The sequence below is a fragment of the Opisthocomus hoazin genome, chromosome 12, assembly GCF_030867145.1.
Source record: "Opisthocomus hoazin isolate bOpiHoa1 chromosome 12, bOpiHoa1.hap1, whole genome shotgun sequence".
Taxonomy (NCBI): domain Eukaryota; kingdom Metazoa; phylum Chordata; class Aves; order Opisthocomiformes; family Opisthocomidae; genus Opisthocomus; species Opisthocomus hoazin.
In genome coordinates, this window is record NC_134425.1 from 20,413,858 (window position 1) to 20,441,119 (window position 27,262).

General features: G+C 42.4%; 1 protein-coding gene across 2 annotated transcripts in view; it reads right to left on the reverse strand.

Annotated features, from left to right (window-relative positions):
• NKD1 (NKD inhibitor of Wnt signaling pathway 1) overlaps positions 1–27,262 on the reverse strand; it is a 179,981-nt gene that overhangs the window by 40,428 nt on the left and 112,291 nt on the right. For both annotated transcript variants that reach the window (XM_075433871.1, XM_075433870.1), the window contains one exon: positions 3,047–3,104. In XM_075433871.1, the coding sequence (XP_075289986.1) occupies positions 3,047–3,104 (58 nt within the window). The remainder of the gene's footprint in view (positions 1–3,046; positions 3,105–27,262) is intronic.

The following is a 27,262-nucleotide window of genomic DNA, read 5'->3' on the forward strand; positions in this document are numbered from 1 at the left end:
AAGGTTTCCATTGGTGTCTCTTATCTAAGGAAATCACTGACCACATAAGAGAAAATCCCAAAATTTCAATTTAGTGACTTGCCCAGCATGAAAATCAAAGGCAGGTCCTAGATATGATGGACAATACTGGTCAAACTGTTTCTTTCTGCACAGCACTCGGTAAACAGAATCGCCACTACTGCGTTCTAACCTCCTGTCATGCAGCAACATTGAGTCAACAATCCGCTCTCATGGCTTAATGCTTTTGATGTTTACTTTGTTCTTTCTATAGTTCAAAAGAAAGCACTAATGCACCAGTCTTCTTACCAAATACAGTCTTAATCCCAGAATCCCAAGCCTTTTGCTGTTGGCCAGTTAAGTCTGTTAAGGCAAAAGGATTTGATCAAGCTTTACATAACAACATCGAAGTTAAATCCAGCAAATAGAGTTCTTTTTATCTGCACTGCTCAGACAGCTAAGAGGGGGGAAAAGTGAGAGGGAGAAAAAAAAAGGTAATGAACTTGGCTATGTAAAACAAAATAAGGAATTCAATTATTTCTCTTATTGCCACTTTGTCTTTTCAGTGAAAGTCTTCTAAAGAACTCAGATTTATTCTCCAATAAAGTCTCTGAGTGAGGCGGCTACAACTTTGCCCTAACTCAGAAGAACCGTGACATCCGCTGTGCTTATTTGCAAATCTGAGCAATGTTTCTTTTTCGTGTTCTTCCATCCTACCGTGTATTTATGAAGACAGAACATAGTTCATTGATTAGACACTTGCCTGATACTTGGTAGAGCTGGGTTCAAGTCTTTGTTTTGCCATTCATGTCTTCTGTGAGCTTAGCCCAACCAACCGTATTTCAGTGTGTTACAGCTCCCTGTCTCTGAAACTGGTTATCAGTGATGCTGATGTTGTCTTATGACACATTAACGTACAATCATGCAACACGCACGTTACACCAGTAATATGTAAAGACTGTGAGGTAGCAAAATAAAGGCAGAACAACTGTTTTAGATGGAAAGATTAATATACTTTCTCGAATATTAATTACATTTTCACACAAAACACTTCTATGCAGAAAAGAGCTACAACAGTGGTCTTCTTGTACCTAAGCCACACAGAATTCAAGCTGTGCCCTAACAAAGGTCTCAAATCATGTTTCAGCTTCACTCTATACTAATATCACAATTTTATGCTAGTACTATCACAATCATCTAAAAATATTATGCCAGTAAAGAGTACAAAGTTATACAAAAAGGGTGGAAGCATCCTGCTTTAACATGATGCTTCCAGTACAATCTGTTCATTGTAAGATGATTTTCAGTATCCTGTTCAAGAGGGAAGTGGCTAACACTGTCTCCAGCACAGAAAGCACAGTCTGGAGATCTGAGAGCTGAAGGGATGAGGACCAAGCCTTGGCAATCAGCACGCGTTTGCCTCAGCCCTGGGTGGGAGCAGTTACCTGCCTCCCAGCTGGAAAAATGCCACAGAGCAGCTCTTCCCTGTGGCAGCACATAAAGGACAGACCACCTGCTGGTCTCTAAATCTTGTCTTCACTGCTCAGCTACTTCACAAGAAATGAGACACATCAGAAGTAATAATGTAAAACTGCTGAAAGACTGAAATTACAGTCACCTAAAAGGTTTTACACTCTAATAAAAACAATCATGTTGCTGACTAGTTTGGAAATATTATATATCAGATATTATGTTTGCTATGCAAGACAATTCTACACAACAAAGTAAGAAATAGAGACAAGGAAAGGTAGAATGAGACACAGAAAAATGAAATTATTCACCTTGTTGACACTTAATATCCTGTGTTAAGTAGATTCTCCTATAATTCCAAAAATTAAAAAGTCACCCTTTATTAGACTTACATCCTACTATGAGCAGAAAGGAAAACTGTGGTGAAATTCAATACTGAAACACTTTTAACAAACATTGACTCCATCATGGCAAGTATATCTTGCTTTTGTGTTTAACAGTAGCCTACGAGCACCAGCTGAAACTGAGCTCCTATGTTACAGGCACATACGAGGGAACATTCTTTGTAAACCACAGATGTGATAGAAACACGGGCTCCAAGAAACACCGTATATTAACACATTTCACAGGTAAGAAACTGGAAGACAGACATTCTTAACATAGAGAATCTTTCAAGTTCTGTTTAGGCAGAAGTCTCTACCACCAGAAACAAATGACTGGACTACAAAAGGTCAGAAATTTCCAAGTAAAGCTTGACATGGTTCATTGCTCTAAACAAGTCAGACATACCGCTTCCACCAGTCTGTAATGTAAACCTAGCACACAGCCCACGCAACCACTTGTTACCCTATAGCTTCCCAGAGAGTTTCTGAAGTCTCATTTCCCTGTTTTTTTGAAAGAATGAGCAACAATGTCCTCAAATTAATGTCTTCGGTTCATGAACCCCTACTCGCCCAGCTGAAGTTCAAGATACCTCAGATAACGTTCTCTGGCACACAGAACACAGTGTCCATACTCAAGGTCCCCAAAGGCCCTTCCCACCACAACGATTCCAACTCCACTGCAAGGAGAGGCCTGATCACAGAGGAAGAGATGAGATGAGCCTTGGAAAGAAGATGTTATCCGAGGCAATAATGATTCCATTCATATTCAAGAGAAATGTATTGAGTAAGAGTCTCTACTCGTTACCAGAAATTAATGCAGGAGTTTCTAACTCTGGTTTTTGTCACAAAGAAGGGTGTGCAGCGTATCACAAAACCCAATGCCAGCATTTCCAGTGATCGCATTTACCACCTCCGCTGGGGACAGTGATACTCACTACTGCTAACAATGCCAAGGGGAGTACCTGGAAAAAAATTCTGAGACCTTGAGTTAAAACACTTGGTCCCTATGATGTAACTTTTTTTGATTCAAGGAGGAAAGTACTGGGAGACACAGAAATAATACCCTATTCCCATCTTAACGGTTTTGCCAGGCAAACCACACATCAGTATATCAAGAACTGCATTCTCACACTGACTTGTTCACTGACTTACTCCAATAGCCATTTATCAATCAAGAAATTTTGTTCTTTAAATACCTTCTAGATGAAAGTGTTCATCACCAATAGTGTCTCTGTAGCCTTCCTCAGATAAATCCTGTTAAAAGAAAAAAAAATTAACAACAAATATACTATACGCAAAGTGCTGAGGTGTTAAGAATACGTATTTATTATCACCGGGATTAACTTTAAACACTAACAAGAGCACAGAAGTTGGTTTCCAGGAAAGAAGTCAATCATTTTATTAGTCACAGTCAATGCATTTAGTGCTTTTTACAATGCTCTGGACATACTTTAAGACAAAAATTTAATGGAGATGAACGCATTGTACAGGGGGAAGAAAAAATAACTCTTCATATTCAAATCCTTTTACAAAGTAGATTTATATTTAGAATTTCAACACTCTGTCAATCAAGAAAGATAAAAAAACTCCAAATGGAAGTGACAAAGGAGAAATAAGCCTTTCACTACCCACAGAGGAATGTTATCACTTGGTTCCACCAACAAACAGAAAACTTTCATATGCCAGAGGTTACCCAAGAAAAGCAGATACCAGACTCTGAAGAGCTGCCTGATCCTTCAGTCCCAGAATTAATGAAATTTTGTCAGCCCCAGTATGTCTAGAGCAATACAGAAGCAGATGCCATAGATATGCAGATGATCTTATCTCAGACCCAAAAAATATTTCTCTAATGGTGCTGAAGCAGTAATAAAGGGCATCAGTGGGATCTGGAGCTAATCCCACTTACATCCTGAAGAGCATTCTTACTTTCTTATTAGCAGGACCCTTCCAGCTCCATCCCCCCGCCCCAGCTAAACCATAAGCAATGACAGCTGTCCTCACGTTTTGCCTTCTCCCATTCATTCCAACGGCTCCAGCATCACCATAACGTCATTGACCTTACATTATACTCTGGCTCTCTAGATTCTCCACAAACATTCTCTGCCACTGATAAACAGTTAGGGTGATAAAGAAGGATATGGTCCTAAAAAGCTGGCATGCAGCGCTCGTGACCGTTTTAACTTCACCTGCAAAAACACAGCAGGAAGACAGCGCCAGCATTCTCAGTATCAACCTGTGAATGGGAAGTTGACAGTATGGAGCTTTTTGCACAAGATAAGAATATGGAAATAACCTGTGAAATTCATGTCTGGTTGTATTCATTAGCTTTATCATCAAGCAGTTTTATCACGATAAAAGCAGTTAATGTCTTTTTCTTCAAAAGCTGGCAGCAGTTCTTCTCTGCCTTCCACATGCCCCAATGTTATTCTTTGAGACTAGTTATCAGAAAGTAACCGAGCCACAAAAGCATACCTTAGGAATTCTTCAGTATCAATTTCTGCAACAGCATTTTAAAACAGATTTCACAAACGCTACTGGATAGCTAGCCAAGAGCCCCTGCAAATATTGTTCTGTTCCTGAGCAGACACCCTGAAATAAAGCTAGAACTCACGGGCCAAATGGCTCTGAGAAATGCTGGCAGCCTGGCCTGGAACACTAGGATTCTGCACAGCACAATGTTGCTATAAAAGCTGTCAGTCTGGGTTTAGCTTTCCAACAAGCAAATCACAAGAACTATTATGTTTCCTTGAGTTTTTGTTCCAGTAAAAAAGGCCTCTTTTTCTAAGTATGTGCTGATTAATATCAACCATTACCTTACAAATTATGGAAGAAATGGACAGTGAACGAAAAGAAGCCATTAAATGTTGGCATAACTTATCATATTTCTGCAAGAACATGGTCTGTCCAGGGCCTTGTAAAAGTTAGTATACTTCTGTTTTATCAAATTCCCCCATGTCATCATTTTCCATGAAGCTCTGAAAGCACACCTCTGACTGCTCTCGAGGATAATGAGATGCATAGAAGTGACTACATAGGCACATATGGCACCTCTGTTCTCTCCCACAATGTTAAATATTTAATAACTTTTGTTTGTGGCTTTTTTTTTTCCCTAAACTCAAAATTCCTGCTCCCTCCTGTTTTCTCAGAAAAAAAAAAAAAAAAATTCTGTTAACCTGATCAGCAAATGTGCAATGAGTAGGTATGGTCTTACTTGTGATGCACCTCTGAGGAGAATACTATCTAGCTGGTAGCCTTCATCTCTTAAAATTTTAGCAAAGCAAGGAGTGCGTGTGGGTATCAAATGTTGCCTGTTAAAATTATGTCATTAATCTCATCCTCTACAAAACCCACGAGTCATTAATTTTTATGATTTTTCAAAAGATCTCACTTAAAAATTAGCATATATTTGTTGATGTAAAATGTGCCATCAAGTAACTCAATGGAAGAGTGGAAGACAGAAGTGTAAAACAGCAGTGAAGCATCAATATTCATTAAGCTAGCTTCCTTATTTTCTTACTTATAATCACTACATGGGTCTTAAGTAAATATGTTCTATATTCCAGTCTAGTTTCACTCCTTCTTTAGCTCCTAGTTATTTAAGTTATAGTAACTTAATGCAAGCAAATTTCCAGTGTTTCCGCCTTAGAGCAAATAATGATAAATTACCAAATTCTAGAAAAGTGTTCTTATGATGTTGAACCATAATACAACTGTTAAATGCCAAATAAAGTGACAATCTATCCCGAAACTGTAAGAGTATTGTTTGAACATTTTAGTGACACATTTAAGCAGAATTCCTCAGCTCCCATTCAAATGTGTTCTTCTGTCTGTCTAAGATTATGACATGTATTACCTTTGATAGACAGGTGTGTATCTGCAAAAGGTGTGGGCAACTCCAAGATTTTACAGGAAAAAAATGAAGGGGGGAAAAAACCAAACTATATCATTCATCTTATTACCATTAACTTCTCTGTCAAAAAAACTGCAAAAGAGTTACCTGAATATTTTTAGCACCACTGAGACAGATGTCGCAACCTGGATAAATATCAAAATGCAGCTGCTTGAGAAAAGGATTCTGGACAGTGTACGCAAACTTGCACTGAACAGAAAAGTACAAAACCTGAGCAAGCATCAGAGAAAACAACCCTGAGCACAGCTCATACTGCATAATGGAGTATTATCCCAGTAACCTGTACAAATCGCCTGAATGTGACTAAAATAGCGCATCGACCCCCAGTGACCCAAACTCAGAAAAAGTGCTGGAGCAAAAGAGGAGAGTAAGCAGGTAAGGCACAACTTGCAGCTCAAGAAATTCTAGTGGGAAGCGAATGCCACAGCCAGGTAGGAAGACCTGGCCCTGAGGAGAGCCGTGCTGGAGCACAAAGGAAGCACAGGCTGGAGTGGATGAAGGCACCAGCCACGGCTCTGCTGTTTGACCAGGTTCTGCAGCGTGGGCCGCCCACACAGCTGCCGGAGCCCGGCCCACGGCAGGAGCAGTGCCTGAAAGAGCAAAAGCAACCATGTTTAGGTCATAGGTAGTTGTGTATCACTGTCCTGACACCATATTTTAAATTACGACACTGCATTTTCAAACTGGAACACTGAGTCACGAAACAACCAAAACCAGATGTACCCTGTGAAATACTATACAAATGAGGTCAGCAAGCACTTGAAAGAATAAAGAAAAGAAACATTTACGTAGCAGGATTATTCCAGCATGCCATTCCTAGAGGTTGCTAAATAGGCACCCATCTAGAGTAAGTGTCTCTACCTCCCTGGGAGTTTCCCAGGTAAGGAAGTTGGCCTCCATCAGCTACCAACACAAATCAGACAATGACCAAGATTCAGACTCAAACATCGGCTTCAAAGCTCTGAACAGCTGGCTGCCAGCCCTGGCCAGAAAGGACCTTGTGTCCCATATATCCCATTCTGATAGGTGCTGCTGTACCCAGCTCAGATTTAAGAGGATGGGGGTGGAGAGAAGAGTTAATTAGCGCGACTCCCTCAGAAATGCTGCTGAGTATATACATACACCAGGAAGAAAAACAATCTTTAAAAGCTCCCACACCCCAGGGCTTCTATTCAGCTGGTTACAAGTCAGACAATTGTCACTCCCTTCCCACCTTTGCCATGGCATCAGTCTCCCAATGAATTCTAACTCGCCAGGAATTCTACTTTTTTTAACCCCAACCTCACACCTAACCATTCTGTGCAGTTTTCTTACTGATACGAGTCTCTGGAGACTCCCACTCTAGGGCTTCCAACTATTCATGAGCTATCTGAAAATGCTGCCATCCAAATCCTCACCCAGCGTTATGCCTACGTCGCTGTGTTCCTTCAATGCCCTTGCTGACTCCCTTTCTGCTTCTATGTTGCGGTTAAGCTCCTTGTCCTCACCTTCCAGGCTCTATGCAGTTGCATTTGTATTCATGTCTCCTAGTGCTACATCCTAGCCCCTATGCCAACAGATTCCTTTAATCTTGGTCACCACTATGACTCTTTCTACCTGTCCCGCCTCTGCCTTTTCATGTCACTCTCCACAACACCCAGCCAAAGCTACAGCACGTGGAGCGTTATTTTAGCAAGGCACATTTGGACTAACATGGTGTTAAATACAGTTTTGCTTTTGGTAAGTAGAGACAGCTACATCCATGGATGTACTAGATATATCAAAGGATAACCTTTGATTTAGGTAGCTTATCATGACAACAAGCACATTTTTACAGTTTAGACTCCTCTACTCCCTGTATTACATTGCAGTCAATACTGTGTTAATTAACATTTTTCTAAAAGGTATTGTTCTTCTCAAGTAGATACAAGTTGCTTTACCTCTCCTCCTTCAAACACCTCATTAGAATCCTTTGATCTGGCCTTTAAGATACTCAATTTTCCACATTTTTGGCACAAAATGTGCAGACATTTCCTGGTTTAGTGCAGTTCGTATGAAGGTGGTATATCCACCACTTTCCCCAAGTAAAACACATGCAAAACGACAAATTGTCAACCAAGAACACCTTCCTCCCTATTTTTAACCGTTTGACTGAAACGTGGATTTTTTTCTCTTTATTCTCGTATTGATGCAATGAAGTTCCAGTACTTTTGGAAAGAGCAAAGTTGAAGAAACAAGTTTCACAACAGGACTGCAAGGGGTAAGATATGTGGTAACTCTAACATCTTGCGGAGTAGATTTTAGAATGGTTTTAAAGTAGCTGCCAACAAGAACACAATGTCACCTATGCACAAACTTCCATTCTTTATGCAGACAGAAAACAATCCCAAGAAACCGAGGTTCAAGACAATGAAGATGCCTTTTGGCCTTTCACACAACCGACTGAGGGCTCTGTCAACTGCCAAAGGGCTATTCGGAATGCTTCAGTCTCACTTGCAGGGAACAAGTCTCCAAAATAAGTCTGATTTTCATATGGCGAGTCCTTAGCACATTTTGAAAACCGAGTCTCTTCAAGATGTTTCAGGAAATCCATCTAAACCCCAAAGCAGTCATTATTATTGCTTGCCTTTATTTTTAATCTTGTCCAGACTTGAAGAGTTAAAAGACTTTTTTTAGAAAAAAAAAAAAAAGAAATGATGGGAGGAACCTAGCTCCCCTTTGGGTATCCGAAATTTCCCATGGACTAGAAACACAACCATGTGTAACTATGATCAACTCAAGCCTAGTCTTCACTACTAGGAAAACTATTCACACCTCAAATACTGGTACCATTTATTTTAGCATAACCCAGCTGAAAGTAGATATTCAGGTTTCCGAGGTGATCATCATTCTTTACAAATACAGTTTCACAGTCAGGCTTAAAAGTCGAAACAAAATAAGTAAAAATATAACAATTTAAACTGCTTATAGTCAGACATACTTGCAGATGACATTTTGCTAGGTTAGCAGCTTCCATGTATACAAACCCATGCAGTCAAATACACATAAAAGCAGACATTTGCGCACACAATTTTGTGTGATCACTACTTATAGGCAAAATATAAGAATATGTCTTGTGCATGCATTTGGCGCTTTCTGCATTTGGAACTGAAGCTTTCATATTAATACTCTCTTTAAAAAATGCTTGAAGATCCCCCTCGTAGGCTTTTTCAAACAGACCGTGTGCTTCTGTGTTGCAGTGTGCTATCTGGGACAAGAGCTTCCCTTCCTTCCCTGTTCATAAGCAGTCTATACACCTAGGGCCTTACACAGATAAAGTATACATTCCAAGCCTTACTATAATCAAAGTTGAAACCAGTCAAATACAATTAAGAATTAAAGCATATACCATATAAAACACACTACAGAGCAACACACATTTAGACCTTGGTTTAAGCCTAATGTTGTTTCTCCTACAGCATATTTTATCTTTCCTTCGGCAACCATGAGGTTCTACTTTTTCTCTTTGAGTTTGCCATTCCAGACAATTTAACAATAAAGATAACTCACCAGGATTCAACTTTCTCTGAAGAATGTGAAAAGCAGCTCTCACTTGGAGAAGAAGTCAAGGTGACTTCAACTTTTAGACTAACACTAAAATACACATTGCAACTGCAATAATGCAGTTTGCTAAGCAGAAGCAGCATCCTCAACTTCTACAGTGTTTTCTTTCTCTGAAATAAGAACCTGGTGCTCTGTGATCCATTACAGATGAGTTTTTCTTCCTCCACCATGCGTGGAAGCTTCTCTCAGATAAAATTTCTTCATAACATAATCACAGCAGGTAAAGTTGTTAAGAAAACAGATTTCTAAGATCTCTGATAGATGATCTTGGGTGGGTTTAGCTGCTGCGGTTTACGATTTTACTGCCTTTATCTGACACGATGCCCTCTATGTCCAAAGTTACGGTCCTTCTAACAGAGATAGCGGAACGTGATGGGTATAGCACAACAGACACTGAAATTTGTCCTTTGGTACCTTAGCACAAAGTTCACACTAATATAGCAGCTCAAAAACTATGATGGTGAAGCGCACAAATGCATTCAGCTCGGCTGCCTCTGCTCTAGGAGCAGTAACTCCCAGCCATAATAATATGGTAATAGTGTTTGAAACTACTGCATCTATATCCACCAGTTTGACAGAATTGGACCCCCTGCAGTGTCATCTCACAGAAGGTGACTGTAGAGCAATTCCAGCCTTTGGTAAAATACTGTGAAGATTAAGACATGATAACCAAAACCCCTTAATCTCCAGTCACAAAGGATCGTGGACTATTACAGGCTTATGAAGCAAAAAATACCGCCAATATCTTTATATTCCTGCTACAGACCCTCAACTGGGTACAAGGAGCAGTTGTATGATATGCTTTTAGGCATATCCCATCCATAGGAACACAACATGAGGCGGCTGAGGAAGTGAAAGTGCAAAACAGATGGACACTTACACAAAAGCCTTCATGATGGACATCTGAATAAGTAAGAAAGGAAATGTGGTACTTTTTGCTCCAGATCGCTTGCAACATGCAGCTGAACCTCTTCTGTCCCAATTCAACTCCTGGACCAGGCTTTCCAACAGGATAAAACACAAATCCTTTCTTCCTTCTTCTGATACATTTCTTTTCTCCAGCCCATGCAAACTGGGTAGTGGCAATACTGAAACATGCTCTTTGCAGGTAGGGTTTTCATCTCTACTGCAGTGGGTAAACGAGCATCCTCTTTTAGTGGTCAGTCACTGCAACGTGGATTCAACAAATGCTACCAACCTGCTCCTTTAACTCGAATTGTAAGATTCCTGTGTGCTGTGGAAGGTAAACATGCTAGTAGATATATAGCTATTTATATCCTGTATACAAAAAAAAAAATCTATAGAAGAAAAAAACCCCACAGCAATAATAGCTTAAAATACTATGGACTTGCTTAATATTACTTGTTGCTAGCAAAAAAGCGTCAACAGATAAAACTATCCAATGTACATTAAGACCTGTAGATAGTCAGAAGATCCATTTAGGGGACAGTTTTGTTTAGATCATTCCAGTTTCAAGACAGAACATTACTGTTTCTATGATGTTTTCATCCTGGATTTCATAGATCTTTAGAAACTCTTGCTAGGTGTTGCAAGGTGACATCTTCCATTAACACTGTTATTGGAATTCCGGAATTATTATGGCTTCTATCTTTTAAGGTGATAGGGTGAGACACAGTTTTTCAAGCACTTCTGCCAGCTAAGAGATAATACAATTTTAAGCAACTGTATGAATAGACTTATGGATTCAGCAGTTACCTTCCAACTGAAGGGTCCAAACATCCCCAGCTAAAAAAGATCATCAGATTTTGAGACAAAATAGGACTGAAACAAGAAATGACTGCTTTTCGCTATATTTAAATTCACTTTGAAGCTACTTCAGAAGGATGAATGAACAGATTCAGCTGTTTACCTTTGTTCTTCTAGCCATCCTCTAATCTCTTTGCTGATTGCAAAATCAATTGTCCCAGGTCCCCCAAGATCTTACCTTCAACATGGATTATACTGATGAACAAGTCTAAGGACACAAATGAAAGAAGACAAATCTTCATCTACCTTCTAGCCTGGAGAAGCTCAATAACTCCTCCAAATTACTTATTTTGGGTTTCTTCACCAGAGCAGACAGATGGGTGTAGCTACATAATAAATCTGATTTTCTGTTCAACTTCCTTTCATGATAGATTTGGTTACCAAGAAACTCTTTAACAAACAGACTTAAGTGTACTGAGGTGATTTTATCCAGGCATACGCTGAGAAACAAGCATGCAGAAAATGGCTACAGAGCTTGACTACAGAATAACTTGCTCCTTCAGATGTGATCACTGAAATGAAGGGTACTTTTTCCACCGACTTCTGTGATCATTACAGCTTTAACATACTGCATTCTGAACCTTTCTTGTGATAATAGCCTGTGTCTTCCGACATGGCTCAGGTTTTCATACAGCACACTGGCTTAAAGCTCCCCTAGAATGATAATCAATGCTCTTCTATTATGTTTATAGCTCCAAGTCTTTTCCTGCTAATGGATGATGTATATTTATGCAGCTGGAAGAAACCTGGATTCAATAACTGCTCCACCACAGACTCACTGTGTGGTGTAGGGTAAGTTACTTCAATTTCTCTGTGCCTTCGTTTTTCATCTGTAAAATGGAATTCTTGATGCCCACCTTTGCAAAGAGCTCTGAATCCTCAGGACGAAAACATCCCCTGCTAAATAATATCACCTTGTTAGGAAGCACAGGTGTGTGACCCCGGACACATATGCTAATGTTGATCCATAAATCTGTCAACAGGAGGTGCTGGCAAAACAGATGGTTCGCATTCCTTTTCAAACCACCTCTTTGTCCCCAAAGCCCAGGTATGTCAACTAATCATTTTATAACTGGTCAGGGTTTTAATGGGCCAGGAAGTCACAGTGAAGCACAATGTTACCAGCATTATGGCTGAAAACAGAGCCAACAAGAGGAACAGAAAAATGTACAGGCTTCTTTTACCCTTCTCCTCTGCTCCTGGCACGTAGGACAAACACTGCGAGGCTCTGCAGAAAAAGATAAAAGAAAAAGCAGAACCCGTCCCCATACTTTCCTGTAGGTAGTACAGCATCAGTGGTCTTGCCTGAATGAATGCTGATTGATGCTGCGTACATAGAAACAGACACGTTTTTTAATTACAGGCAATAAAAAAACACAGACACACACCATTTAAAAACCTGATTTAGATGAACAGTTGCATATTGACCCACAGGGTCAGGAGGATTACAAGCAAACATAAAAGTTTGCTTCTAAACATTTCTTTATTATTTTTGTACTTAAGAGTTACTTCTGTTATTAGGAATTTCGGCTCCCCATCTCGATAGCTGAAAACTGAGCATATGGCGTTTTCCTTGAAAAGGTTACTGTAGCAACAAGGGCTGTGGCAGGATTTATGGGGCAAGCTGGGCAGGCGGGTGGGAAGGCAGCGCAGGCAGGGCGGCCAGTACAGGCCCGTCTGCCACGCACATTCCCATAAAAGGAACGGCAGGGCCAGAGGACCACATCAAAGCCGCGGAGTTGAACAGATTTCCCCTTCCCCTCCCCCCGAGTCTGCGAGACGGAGACTTCGTACTCCCGAATTTAATATCTTTCTCTTCCCTCCCCCCACCAGCCCCTTTGTCTGCATCCCTGTTCTCTAAGAGCTAACAGATGTCGATGCCATATAGTTTCAAAGAACACTTTTGATGCCCACATAACTCATTACAACTAATATATTCCAAGAATGCTTGTAGCTCAGGAAACACTAGGGTGAAAAAACAGAGGAGAGGGGGCAAATGGCTACGCTGAATAACCCTTGAGAGAAAATAAATAGTTCACTTCAAAGTCTTCAGGGAATTCTTTAACAAGCTCTTTCTTCCGCAAAACACAGAACAAATTCAGCTGAGCCGAGAATTCCCAAAGGAAAAAAATAAAACCAAACCCCATACAAACGGCAAAGCAGGGGGAAGAATCAGAGAGGTCGGCGGCTCGCCCAGCAACAAAGCGCAGCGTTCTCGAGGTTGGCTATTCCCAAGCAACCTGCGCTGTGCCAGGGCACAAAAGCACCGCTGAAAAGCAGAGACTGTCAACAATAACAATACAGAGAGCCCTAAAAAAAGCTAACCCTGTCCCTCTGCACGGAGTGAATGCAGGCAGCATGAGGTTGCTCAATTCACGGAGCACTTGAATTCGGCCTTACAACACACGCAGGAGGACACGTCACGAATGTCCCAATTACAGAGAAGAAACATTTGCTCATTTAGCGGAGGCAGGTGATTGCATTTTTCAGGGCAGGCAGGTCCACGTCCTCGGCCTTTTTCTAGGGTTACATCTAGGATGCAACCCTTCATAAATTTTTCTAGCAGGTCTCCTCCACTCCCCTGCTGCTTCAGCCCCCAGCTGCATCCTCCCTTCCCTTTGGTGAGAAGCCCCACAGGAGTCACCGGGGGTCGGTAGGGAGAAGGGCTGAGAAAAGGGGGGAGGGCGAGCATGCAATTACACCAATTTCCACAGCAGGCGGATCAGATTGCATCATTGTACACAACTTGGGGCCCGCTCTTTCATCCTTGATGCAGGCAAATTTCCTATAGAAATCGGTGGGAGACTCGCCTGTGCGAGGACTGCAGAATCGGGTATTCTGTGATCACAGAATTAGGCAGCGGTGGGAAGCCACACCTGGCAGCACTTCTCTCAGTGGTGCTCTGCCCTCCGTCAGGATGGACAGCAAAGCAAAATAAATGGAAATATAACAACGATGTTAAATTCCTTTTCCCCCTCATACACAAACTCCTAAACATCCACCACTGCAGTTATTGTCTCTATAAAATTCCTACCAGTGAACTGCAGATTTTGCACAAAACAAGTAAAAAAGAGAAAGAAAATTTGGGGGGGGGGGGGGGGGGCAGGTGGAATTCATCCCATTACACAATCGTAGGCATCTCTCATCTAACAACTAAAATAGAAAGAGGTTTAGGGTTTTAGATAAACAGGTGTGTTCTCCTGCCTGGTTTGTTTTTTTTTTTCAGGGGTTTAGATGGAAGAAGGGAAAAAAGTCAGCCCTACTTCTGCAGCAGTAAGAATGCATGGTCGCTTTTTCCGAACAGTTCAAGTACAAACCATAGTACCACAGTGCAATATGCAGAATTACTAGTTTTTTACTGCCGCTCACTTCCAAGCATCACGCTTTGCATCCACTTTTATCTGCATAAAAATTTTCCTTGCAGCAGCTCAATAGTCTCCCCATTTCAGCAGCTGCTACTCCCATGCACACCTTCTTTCCAGAAGAATTATCCCCTAAACACACTGCTAAACAGCTTAGGAAAACCAGAACTGAAATCTTCTATCAGATATGTTCAGGATAAAATGTGGTTCCTCTTAAAGCGATTCCTTACTATCTCTCCTGCCTCACTGTTTGGGGATGGATCATTTCCTCTAGGGAATAACAAGGAAGGCGTCCTCAAGCCTTGTGGCTTTGTAAGCAAAATACCGTGTTACTGAGGTCATCCACCACATTTCAGGGTGGCAGGAAACTTCGGCAGGAGAGCAGGCAGCAGAGCTGCTCAGGTAACTCAAACCTAGCCCGTGGACTTGGAGCACAGTGGCAAAGCAAGGCCAAGATGGAAAAGGTCAGCAGGACACAAGGGACAACACGGAAGTAGAAAATGTTACTGAGCCGTTAGGGCCAAAAGTCTGGAATCAGAAGACGTGTCTGCGGAGGCTGCGCTGCGACAGCACGCTGGGCTCCGTCACCCAGCAGGTTCCAGTCTCCAAGCTACCGGGACGCAGCACTTGGGCCAGGAGCCACCTTCGCACTATGCTGTGTGTTTTGCCCATGATTTTCACAACTGTCAAATAGCATATTCCAGTGTGGGCTAATTTCAGGCTCCTTCTGTCTCACGTATATCAGAACGGGGCAGGGGGGAGAAACCCAAAATATACGACATAAAATAGAGGTGACAGCCTGGTTTTCCTTTTAGCTGAGCTCTATTGTGACTATTTTGTGACAGCAAAGTATTTGTCCTTCAGGATGAAAAAACAGCAAATGATAATTAGAAGAAAAAAAGAAAAAAATTCTCCAACAAGAACTTAGTAACTCTTACTTGAAGTGGCTATCGGCAGCAAGAGCTGAAGTTTCCCTAGCATAAGATGAAGCACAACAGCAGCACCACCACGACTGAGGCTTTATATTAAAAAACAATAGGACTATAATCTGAGGCTCTGCCTAAAGCTGGTGATGCTTTGTCTGAATAAAGACTTAGAAATCTGCACCTGTAACTACTCTTTATACCACGTTTCTGCTTTCTATGCTCAAAACATTAGCTACAGAGGAATGGATACATCCAGCTTTTTAGTAACGTTGCCAGACTCTCTCAGCTGTTTCTATACATTCAGAAGTTGTATTCAACAGTTTAAGTTACTTTTGCTAGAATTTGTCAAAGAAAAAACCCAACCTATGGACAAGCCAGAGCACAAAAACCATTCAAATGTATCTCCTTCAAATGGTCTTAGGAGTAGGGGCCCAGCAGTTATTGACTGCTCTGAGAAACTCGTAATTCCTTTCCAATCTCAAGCAGATAAATTAAAAGCAATTAAAATTCTTTAAATTTTTCCCAAACTATTTTTTAACTGCCAAAGATACCATTTATGTATTTTCAACTGTGTCCCCCTGAACACTAAAAGTCTAGACTGAAATCTTTCAGATGCGCGTATCTCCCTCAAACAGGACTCTGCCGATACACACAGGAACTGTGCTACAGACAGGAGAGAGAAAAAAAAAACAACATACTTCACCCTGCCATGATGGAGCAGATCCTGATTTTGATGCAACTCTGATATTCTGGACATGCAAAACTCTGAACATTGGGGCCATTGGTATGGTTTTGTCTCCTGAGCTGGGCAGAATGATGCCCAGAGACATCCAAAGACCCTGGAAGGGCTTTTATGGCTGGTTTTCACCATTTCAAGGAATATTTTTGGTTTTCTGATTGTGTGTGTGTATGTCAGAGTGTGTGTGTATGTTTGTTACATTGCAAGGAAAACAGAAACTTTAAGAAAAAAAAAACAAAACATTAATTTTGCCAAACATTAGGTTTAGTGTCAAGAAACGCTGACAGAAAAACATAATCCAGTCTCAGAGCGTATATGCAGTTCCTTAGCCTGAAACAAATGAATTTACTTTGCAGTGACAAAGCCAAGCGTGGGCTTCTGAAGCACTATCGGAGCTAATATTTGTAGGACCCCTTTCACTGCTTTTTTTTTTTTCCTTTGTTCCACTATTTTCATTAACAATTAGTAGATAACAGTAATGTTATCTACTACTCTTCTGCAGTACACTCTAGCAGAGACCACTACCCGTGCCTCCCAGTGCTATGAAGGCCCACAACCCCCCCCCAGCCCAGGAGGATACACTCCAAAAGGTATGCAGAGATTTATTTCTCACCACCTGCAGGTCCCTGCAGTAGAGAAGACCCCACCAAGCATTGCTACCTGGAGCAGCTCTCGTTTGCTTCTTGCGGTGATCAAGCCCAGAGAAAGACAAGTGAACAGTTTTGGGAAACCTAACTGGATCTTTTGGTTGAAGTTTCACAAGCGTACAGGCACGCCAAGATCAACCTCGAATGCCAGGGTCCTGTCTCCAGGCACAACACTATGTATGATTTCAGGTACAGTGCATGTATTTGGCAAAAAGCTAGCCTTGGCGTCAGAATTCTGCTATAGCTACGCTGGCGGTAAAAGGAAGACTAGGGAAAATGTGGGCCTGCTCTGGAAGGAAATGGGAGACCTGGTCACCCAGGATATGGAGAAGGCTGAGGTATTTGATGACTTTTTTGCCTCAGTTTTTGCTGGCAAGTGCTCCAGTCACACTGCAAAAGACCCAGGAGGCACAGGCAGGGACTGAAAGAATGAAGAACCACCCACTGTAGGAGAAGATCAGGTTCAAGACCATCTAAGGAACCTGAAGGTGCACAAGTCCATAGGATCTGGTGAGGTGCATCCACGGGTCCTGAGAGAACTGGCGGATGAAGTTGCTAAGCCACTATCCCTCATATTTGAGAAGTCATGGCAGTCTGGTGAAGTTACCAGTGACTGAAAAAGGGAAACCTAATCCCCATTTTTGAAAAGGGAAAAAAGGAAGACCTGGGGAACTACAGGCCAGTCAGTCTCACCTCTGTGTCCAGCGAGATCATGGCGCAGTTCCTCCTGGAAACTACGCTAAGGCACATGGAAAATAAGGAGGCGATTGGTGACAGCCAACATGGCTTCACTAAGGGCAAATCATGCCTGACAAATTAAGTGGCCTTCTACGATGGGGATACAGCGTCAGTAGATAAGGGAAGAGCAACTGATGTCATCTACCTGGACTTGTGCAACGCATTTGACAGTCCTGCATGGCATCCTTGTCTCTAAATTGGAAATACATGGATTTGATGGATAGGAAATTGGCTGGATGGCCGCATGCAAGAGTTGTGGTCAACAGCTCGATGTCCAAGTGGAGACCAGTGACAAGTGGCGTTCCTCAGGCATCAGTATTGGGACTGGCACTGTTTAACATCTCAGTTGGCGACATGGACAGTGGGATTGAGTTTACCCTCAGAAAGCTGGCTGATGACACCAAGCCGAAGGGTGCAGTCGACACGCTGGAAGGACGGGATGCCTTTGAGAGGGACCTGCACAGGCTTCAGAGGTGGGCCTGTGCCAACTTGATGAGGTTCAACAAGGCCAAGTGCAACACCCTGCACATGGGCTGGGGCAATCTCAAGCACAAATACAGGCTGGATGCTGAATGGATTGAGAGCAGCCCTGAGAAGGACTTGGGAGTGCTGGTTGATGAGAAACTCAGCATGAATTGGCAATGTATGTTCACAGCCCAGAAGGCCATCCGTACCCTGGCTGCATCAGAAGTGACACAAACTGGAGTTTTAAGAGTATTATCAGGTAACCATCCTGCCTTACTTTCTTTCCTAAACCAACTTAACTTCATCTTTGTGGCAAGGTTTTGTACTCATTTGCTACGATTTATGACATCTTCTTTAAACAGAAAGACCAGTGGAAATCCTTTACAATGTTTATACAATCTTTAGTATTTTCCATGAGGACCAGACATATTTGGGAGGGGAGGGAGAGGGGATGATGGCTGAATGCAGATTATATGCAGAGCAGCAGGCTTGACTGACCCCATGCAGCTATTAAAGGGACAGCAGCATTGTAAAATTCACATTTGCCAAGAAAAGTCTTACCTAGTCTTATGCAAACACCTGAAAGGCATTAAAGGAGGACAGAAACCTCAGCATTTCCAGTTTACTTTACTCACTTGACTTTACAGAAGATTGTTTCCTTAATTTTTTGATTCAAGCTTGTTGGTCCACTTAATATGCTCCGGTGTGAAAGGCGCAAAGAGGAGCGGTGCAAATAATTATTAAAATAAAGAAAAACGACAAGGAGACTTTATTAGTCCAAGCTACCTTCATTTAAATTTTTAAATATAAACTAGGAGAAATATTTCATCACAGTCATTACTGGCATCTCAGTTAACATTGTTATTTTAATGTCAAATGTTTGTTAATGCTGCTAATTCTTAATTGCTTGTATTTATAGAATGAAAGCAAATTAACACAGACAGAACAGATCTTTCTTGCTAGGCACAACTCTTAGACTCTCTGACTGAAGTTATCAGGCAGCCCAGATTGCATCAACAGCTTCGTAAGCTCATGACACACCAGTAACATAGTACAAACTGTTGCCCAAGCTGTCCTGGCAAGACATGCAAGCCTTGATTTTGATCCCAGTTTTACCCTAGTTTCACATTTTTGTAACCGTGGTGGAACAAAATCAGCATGGCTGGAAGTAGAATTGTGCCTTCACCTCTTGCCGCAGTATTCAGGACCAGCTTGTTTTATAGCCAGCTATAGCATCAATATTGGTATCAAAGTAGGTATTTTAACTTAAGTTGAAAACTCTCTATATTTCTTCCACAAGCAAAATATTAAGAACCCTGCCCTAGAGAAAGATGAAAGGAGCCAATCTCCCCTTTAAATTACCAAGCAAGACTGGGCCTTGACTCCTTTTTCAATGGGAAGTCAAAACGTCTGACTTCAATCAGTTTGTATAAACCAGCTTTTGTTTTTCCTTTTACCCAAATGACTCCACTCTTCAGGATTTATTGTAACTGGATTGCTTTTCTACCCAGCAGGGAGCTGCAGCACTAGCAAAGCTGTTCCACACAGTAGGTTTTCCGCTGATTGAATTTCTAGACTTTCAGCTCTTCGGAAATGTTTGCTCTTGTACAAGCTGTCAGAGGGAAATTGTGTGCAGTCGATTTTGTCTCAGCTAAAGCTAAGTAGGGTTCCACATGCAGCCAGCCAATGCGGAATTGAAAGAAGGAGGATCAATCAAATTGCGCAAGAAAAAAGGGTCTCAGCACAAACAAACACAAAAAACCCCAAAGAAACAAACCACACAACAAAAAAGGGCAGAGGCAGGCAGATGAGAATGAAAAACATTTCTGCAAATTGGGGCACTCAGAAGAAACAGTAACATCCTTTCTCAAAAGGAAAACTTTTATTTAAAAAATCACTAAAATAAGGGTTCGGAGTTGTTTGAAGAAGCTGTTCCGTTAAACTTGCACAAAGCCAACACCATTATGTTGCTCCCAAACCAAGTTGCTGTACAAACCCCTGTCCTTTGGAGCAGCCCATCCTACCGGTACTGCCGCAATGTCCACACCACGGTCACATCCCGTCACAGCACAGCGCAAGCACCGGTGTAGCCAGGCCTTTTACACCATCTACACATGCTTCTGCCCGGTTCTGCATCATCAGGAACACACGCTGGGAAGATGTAGGAAGCCACTGCAACGCACCTCAGCCGCCACGCTTGCCACAGATGGCAGAGGGTGATTTAACAAGAAGGATTTTTCAGCTAGTCTTACAAAGACTATAGAGCCACCTCCACTACAAGCGTGTCACAGCCATTATCTTGCCACGCACATGGCCTAATGGCTCAAATCGCTGCCTGCACTTGAGGTTTTGCTATTTAGAAATCTAATCAATGACAAAGCCAGAAGTGCACATTGGGGCCAACACAACCAAAGAAATCAGCAGCAGCAAGCAGAGGTTAAGACACCCGTGTTAAAGATCCCATAAAAGAATCTCAGTATAAGCAACACTTGACCGTGGTCTGGTCTGCAATAGCTCATATTTCTAACTCTACTGCAAGGACAGAGTTTGGTTCTAACTGCATTATAGGGAACAGAAGTGCTTTTAGGCATAAGCCAACACTTCCCAATGACACGGCAACCCGTGGATGTGACAGCACAGTTGAGTATTACACTGGGAGTCTCTGCCCTGCCAGCCATGGGTAGATAAGTGTACCATAATATGACCAGGAGCAACTGCACTGACACCAGGCACACCATCTAGCCTCAGCACAGAGGTGTGCATTTTGATGACCCTGTGTTATAAAAATTGCGCCACCTGCTTTTCCTTTTGAAAAGTAACTGCAGCTAGTGGACCGTTCTTTTTTGACACACAGTAAAAAAACCACAAAGCCATACAACAGGGTTTTATTTTTTTAAATTACTGGGCTTGACCTAAAAAGACTAAGTCTTGCTACCTTGTATTGTTCAGGACTGCTCCTCATGTGTAAGTTTAGAGAGCAGCCAGACAGCGCAGGAGTACCCGCAGCGCTCACTGTCTGCACGGCCAGTCGCTCTACCTGCTCAGTGTATTCGGGAGAACAGCACCTTGCAAACAGGCTTTCTTAGCGCATCCCAAGTGTCTGCAAGAGTGACTGGTACAGAGCCTCGATGAAGGTGCAAAAAAGTGAACTTTCAGTTTACTGTGCACTGTCTTTCCTCAGAAGACACTTACTATGCCGTGAGAAAAGATGACATCTATCATGTAACAAATAATAATAATGAGGATTTTTGCCACTATTCTTCCCCAGTCAGCTGCCTCCTATTAACAGCAGTTTTCTTTCTCAGTTCCCTCCTTACTTCACCTGTTAAGCATAGCTCAGTGATTTTCCTGCTGGGAGTCTGTTCAGATATGCTTTCCCAACTCAGCATACTGACAGCCTGACATTCGTGTTCCTAATCAACAGTGCACCTCAACAAAGCCCCGATGATGAAAGGCAGTATCCTGGCTCCAAATTCTTCTAAAGGGCTACTTGACTGACGAAGGCATTTGCACCGCTATATTTAATGAACCTCATTATCTAAACAGTCATCTGCTGATGCTAGTCACTAAAGAGTTTCCTCATTTTTTCTTTACCTATTGGGAGGCTAAAGTTCCTCTTTGACCACAAAGAAAAACATTGCAAACAAAAAAGAATGAAGGCAGAGAGTAAGAAATTCCTCATACACAAGAAGCAAGCTCAAGGCTGCAAACGACCTGAAACTTTGATCAGTCTTTTCTACTGATGCTATTAAGATTTACTCCAGCTGTCGCAGCCACTAGTGTTAGGAGTGGACCTGGCCCAGGGCTGTAGCCACATACACTAGCTAAATAAAGTATTGCCTTAAGATAGAAATTCATTCATAAATCCCAACAAAGGTTATTGAAAGGTCACTGCTCTCCAATTAAAGATACACTGGCATTTTGAACTAAATACAGATTTGGTTTAGGGGGACACAGAACATAAGATTCAATATCACAAATGCATAACCTTCAGTGTTCTACGGGAAAAGCAGAAAAAGATTGGTCAGTTCTCCCCACATGAACTGTTGAAGCTTAGATTGCCTGAAAAATTTCTTATCTCCTTATTGATCTCACTCTAGTCTTCTATTGTGCAATTCGGGCTGTAGGGGCACAGGGTTACACCAAGTGCAAAGAATTACTCTCAAGCTGACAGATGTAACTGAAGCAAGGTAGGCACAGCTCCAACAGAGCTTCTCACCAACATTTATCCCTAACCAATTGCTTCATTTCTTACACACATTCCACTTTTAGGTCCTAAAAACAGAGGACGATACCTGAACTGTCTGTCAAAGTCAGCATTCTTCATGACCCGCCTTACAGTTTTACAGACTTTGCTCTATTTACCTGCTTTGGATGAAAGTCTGCCTTCCTCTTCCTCTTATAAAAGAGAAAATTATGAGAGGAAAAAAAAAGGAAAAGAGGAATGACTGAGCAGAGCAAGACGACATTTGGGGACTTTAAAAAAGGAGGAGCACAGCTGGGAACCTCGCTGCTTGCTTCCACACCCTCCCAGCTGAGCCACCAATATTCTTATCATACTAACTCACCTTTACATTGCACTGGAAAATACACACCTTCCTCAAAAGGTTAAAACATATGTTTGAATATCCGAGTCGCTCTACTCTGATGTGTGTAATTACACAAAATACACATTGTGGATTTGCTGCTTCTCCCATTTAAGTAAACAGAAGTTTTGTCATTGGTTTTAATGGAAGGAGACCTTATTTCCATTGCAATAGCATACGCCATCTGCAGATTAACATCCTAGACCGTATGTCATGCCTTGCAGGTCTCACTTTAGACTACAATTATCTTTCATCTGAAGCAAACTGCTGTCAACCTGCCTTTATTTGCTTTAACAATTACCTTACAGTTATTACTGGCAACTACCAACAGACTGCTTTTGAGGGAGCAAAGCAATTTCACACAGAACCAGGATGGTGACAACGATGGAAGAAGATAAAGTAAGAACTCTATGGGAAGTTTTTCCCATATATATATTATTTAAAAAAAACAAAAAAAACAACCCACAAAAGACACTGAGGTTGGGAGAAGTCAGAGACAATGCTTAGTGACACAAGAAGACTGGAAAACAGATGAATAGAAGACATTAAAGTCATGGAAACCTTTGCACAAGCACTAAAGCTTACTCAAATGAACAGTTCTTTTGAAACCAATGTGACTACTAAAGTAAGTGAATTTTACAGTTTCCAGGATCAAGCATCTAAAACGAATGCTTAACAATAATGAAAAAAGATACAAAGTATCTAACAGAATAACACCACATGAAATATGGTATCACACCAACACTAATGTTAATTATCCCTCAATAAAACAAAACTTCTAAGTGGGACAAGAAATCTGAATGGTAATATAGACAAGATTCAAAAGCGATGACAGAAACTAGGCTAAGGTATAGGTACTAGAATAGGCAGTGAAAAGGGAGTCATCAGAAAGACTGAAACAAAAACAAGCGAAGAAGTAAGGACTACAGCAGGGAAGAAAACGGGATGGGTGTAGAGAAAGAACATGCCCACATGTCTTTATCCCCTATCCATTCAGAGTCACAGCCCACACACATTTAACACCTGATGAAAAGACCAAAGCCATGGCTGTTGCTGTGGATGTCAATGACCTTGGTCTACCTCTTAAAGAAATTCCTAGGTTTGTCGTTGCAGGGGCTTCTCTTACGAATGAGCACACGCACGCACACATACACACACGTGCACCTGCAGGATCTAGTCCTTAGCTCACAGCCCTTCTAGGGTTGCATTTTTTTCTTACAATATGACACCAACTGCCTCAGCCTTGTCCAAGTGAGACTGAGTTTCTGGGAGAGTGTGACAAAATGGGGTGCAATGCAGAGACAGATACCCAGTGGAGACAGGGATTTCTGAGAAATTATGGACAAATTCTACTGCTTACCTGACAGAAATGAGACAGGCTGCTAGCTGACACTTCAGGAAACAGAGTACTGCCCCAGTGAGAAAAGTTTCTTTAACATGAAAATGAACATTCCTTGGAACACGCATACATAAAATACAGTGAGGTATCAACACCTAACATATACATAGAACTGCTTTGGGGGGAAAAAAAAAAAACATCAAGAACTTAAAAGAAAACTGGGCATGAAGAAGATAATTCCAGGGATGATGTTTTTCAGTGAAGCTCTTCTACAACTCCATATTATTGAAAAAAGAGACAGATTAATTCTCTGTCCATCTTAACAATTTTCTGCCAACAGTGTCACCCTGCTGAAGCAGCATGGCCAGCTGACCGGGCAGTACCTCACCCCCACCAAGCGCCCCTGGGCTGCCACGCACTGTCTGTGCTACCTGAGCAACCATTTTAAAGAAATCCTCAAAGTTTCTACATGAGCTGTGTTTACATCACTGTTCATAGTACAGACCTCCCCCTTAGATGTGCTGTATGAGGCAGAAAGGAGTAACCGTCTCTAACGACACTGCTCAAATGCAATAATCTATAACAGCAATGATAAAAAACAATAAAACAAAAGGCTGAGGAGTTGGAGAAGCACATAGAGGTAGGCTAGGAAAACACACATCCTGATGGAAGTAAAAGCCCTGAAAGTTACATCAAGTTTATAGAAACATGCAAAATTCATATGTTCACTGTCAACCTTATTTGTACAGTTTTGCCAGGGTCGGTCAGTCTCACCTCCATCCCGGGAAAGGTGATGGAGCAGCTTATCCTGGAGGTCATCACCAAGCAAGTGGAGGAAAAGAAGGTTATCAGGAGTAGTCAACATGGATTCAACAAGGGGAAATCATGCCTGACCAATCTGATAGCTTTCTACGATGACATGACTGGCTGGGCAGATGAGGGGAGAGCCGTGGATGTTGTCTACCTAGACTTCAGCAAGGCTTTCGACACAGTCTCCCATAACATCCTCCTAGGGAAGCTCAGGAAGTGTGGGCTGGATGAGTGGTCAGTGAAGTGGATAGAGAACTGGCTGAATGGCAGAACTCAGAGGGTTGTCATCAGCGGCGCTGAGTCTAGTTGGAGGCCGGTAACTAGTGGTGTCCCCCAGGGGTCAGTACTGGGCCCCATCTTGTCTAACTTCTTCTCAATGACCTGGATGAAGAGTTAGAATGTACCCTCAGCAAGTTTGCTGATGACACCAAACTGGGAGGAGTGGTGGATACACCAGAAGGCTGTGCTGCCATTCAGCGTGACCTGGACAGGCTGGAGAGTTGGGCAGAGAGGAACCTGATGAGGTTCAACAAGGGCAAGGGCAGGGTCCTGCACCTGGGGAGGAACAACTCCATGCATTAGTACAGGCTTGGGGCAGACCTGCTGGAGAGCAGCTCTGCGGAGAGGGACCTGGGTGTCCTGGTGGACAACAGGTTGACCATGAGCCAGCAGTGTGCCCTGGCTGCCAAGAAAGCTAATGGGATCCTGGGGTGCATTAGGAGCGTGGCCAGCAGGTCGAGGGAGGTTCTCCTTCCCCTCTACACTGCCCTGGTGAGGCCTCATCTGGAGTGCTCTGTCCAGTTGAAGAAAATGAGGAGCTACTGGAGAGAGTCCAGTGGAGGGCTACGAGGATGATGAGGGGATTGGAGCATCTCTCCTACGAGGTGAGGCTGAGGAAGCTGGGCTTGTTCAGCCTGAAGAAGAGAAGGCTGAGAGGGGACCTAATATATACTTACAAATATCTGAAGGGTGGGTGTCAAGAGAATGGGGCCAGACTGTCTTCAGTGGTGCCCAGTGACAGGACAAGGGGCAATGGGCACAAACTGAGGCACAGAAGTTCCGTCTGAACATGAGGGAGAACTTCTTCACTCTGAGGGTGACGGAGCCCTGGAACAGGCTGCCCAGGGAGGTTGTGGAGTCTCCTTCTCTGGAGATATTCAAGACCAGCCTGGACACGGTCCTGTGCAGCCTGCTGTAGGTGACCCTGCTTCGGCAGGAGGGTTGGACTAGATGACCCACAGAGGTCCCTTCCAACCCCTACCATTCTGTGATTCTGTGGTCTCCAGGGCCAAAGCAGAAGCCCCAGCAGCTTGAGCTAGAGGACAGCATCCCTAAAAAGCCACCTGCTGCAGACTTGTAAGCTCCCCAAAGGAGGCACAGAGGGGTTCACAGTGCACAGGAACAGAACTTAACACAACTTTCTGGTCCATTTGAATTGATGAATATTGCAGACTCAATATTGGAAGGAAGCCTAAGAGAAGACTGTCTGTTAGCATGTGATAAGCTCTTGACTTCAGGAAACATGAACACAGATCATAAAAAACAGTGGCTGGATAGTTTTAGCACACTAGTTCAAACATTGGTAGTCTCTGCCTCAGGATGAACTGAGGTGTCTCACACAGGCTGGCGGTACATGGATTTTGCACTGGAGGCTGAGGTATTCTCCATTTGTTCACACTATGGTCTACAACATACCATTTTATCTCAAGTTTCTCTGCTTTTATGGCAAATAATTATGCATACCAAATATTTACCAACTGTAATGTGGCAGCAGAATCCCTGTTAACAGCTTAATTTTGTGAATCTCTTACACCATGCCTGCAAAGCAAACTTTGCAGCTGCTGAGCCTGTTATGGGTTGGGTACTCCTTTGCATCCTGACAGAATCCTAAATGTGCCCAATAAAACTCCGTTTGTTTTAGCTAGGGATATTACCATAGGCCTGTTTTGATGGGCAGAGCTCCTCCTCCTCTGCTTTGGTGTCTTTTCCATTTAACAGTAACAAACTTAAAAGATTTAAAAATAAATAAATGGAACAGGAAATTATCATAGCTTCAAGATCTCACTTTCTGGACAGAATTTAGGACAAGAGGCAATACTAACAAATACCATTTGTACCAGACTTTAAAGCCTACATTCTCAAGCCAACGATCACACACGTACACAAATTCACGCTGTGAATTCTCGTATAAGCTCGCTGGAGATAACACAGAAAAGCTTGTTTAGAGACCTCGGCTCTTTTTTTCCCCCGAATGTGTTATCACTGTGTTTGTTTTTGTTATGCCCTTGCACACAGAGCCTTAGCTCTCCGCTCACAATGCGCGTTCTGCTCTTCTCACCAAAGCAGGAGGGGAATCAGGCAGAACACAGGTTTCCTAATTACACACAGAGCAAGTCACCACACTGTGACATTTAGAAACAGCCGTGCAACCCTCTGTGACCAGGGCTGCATTTAAGCCTTCTGATAACAGACGGGGTCAGGTAGGTACGTCACTCGGGACACACTAAACTGTACTGACAGAAAACAGTAGCTCCTTTGAAG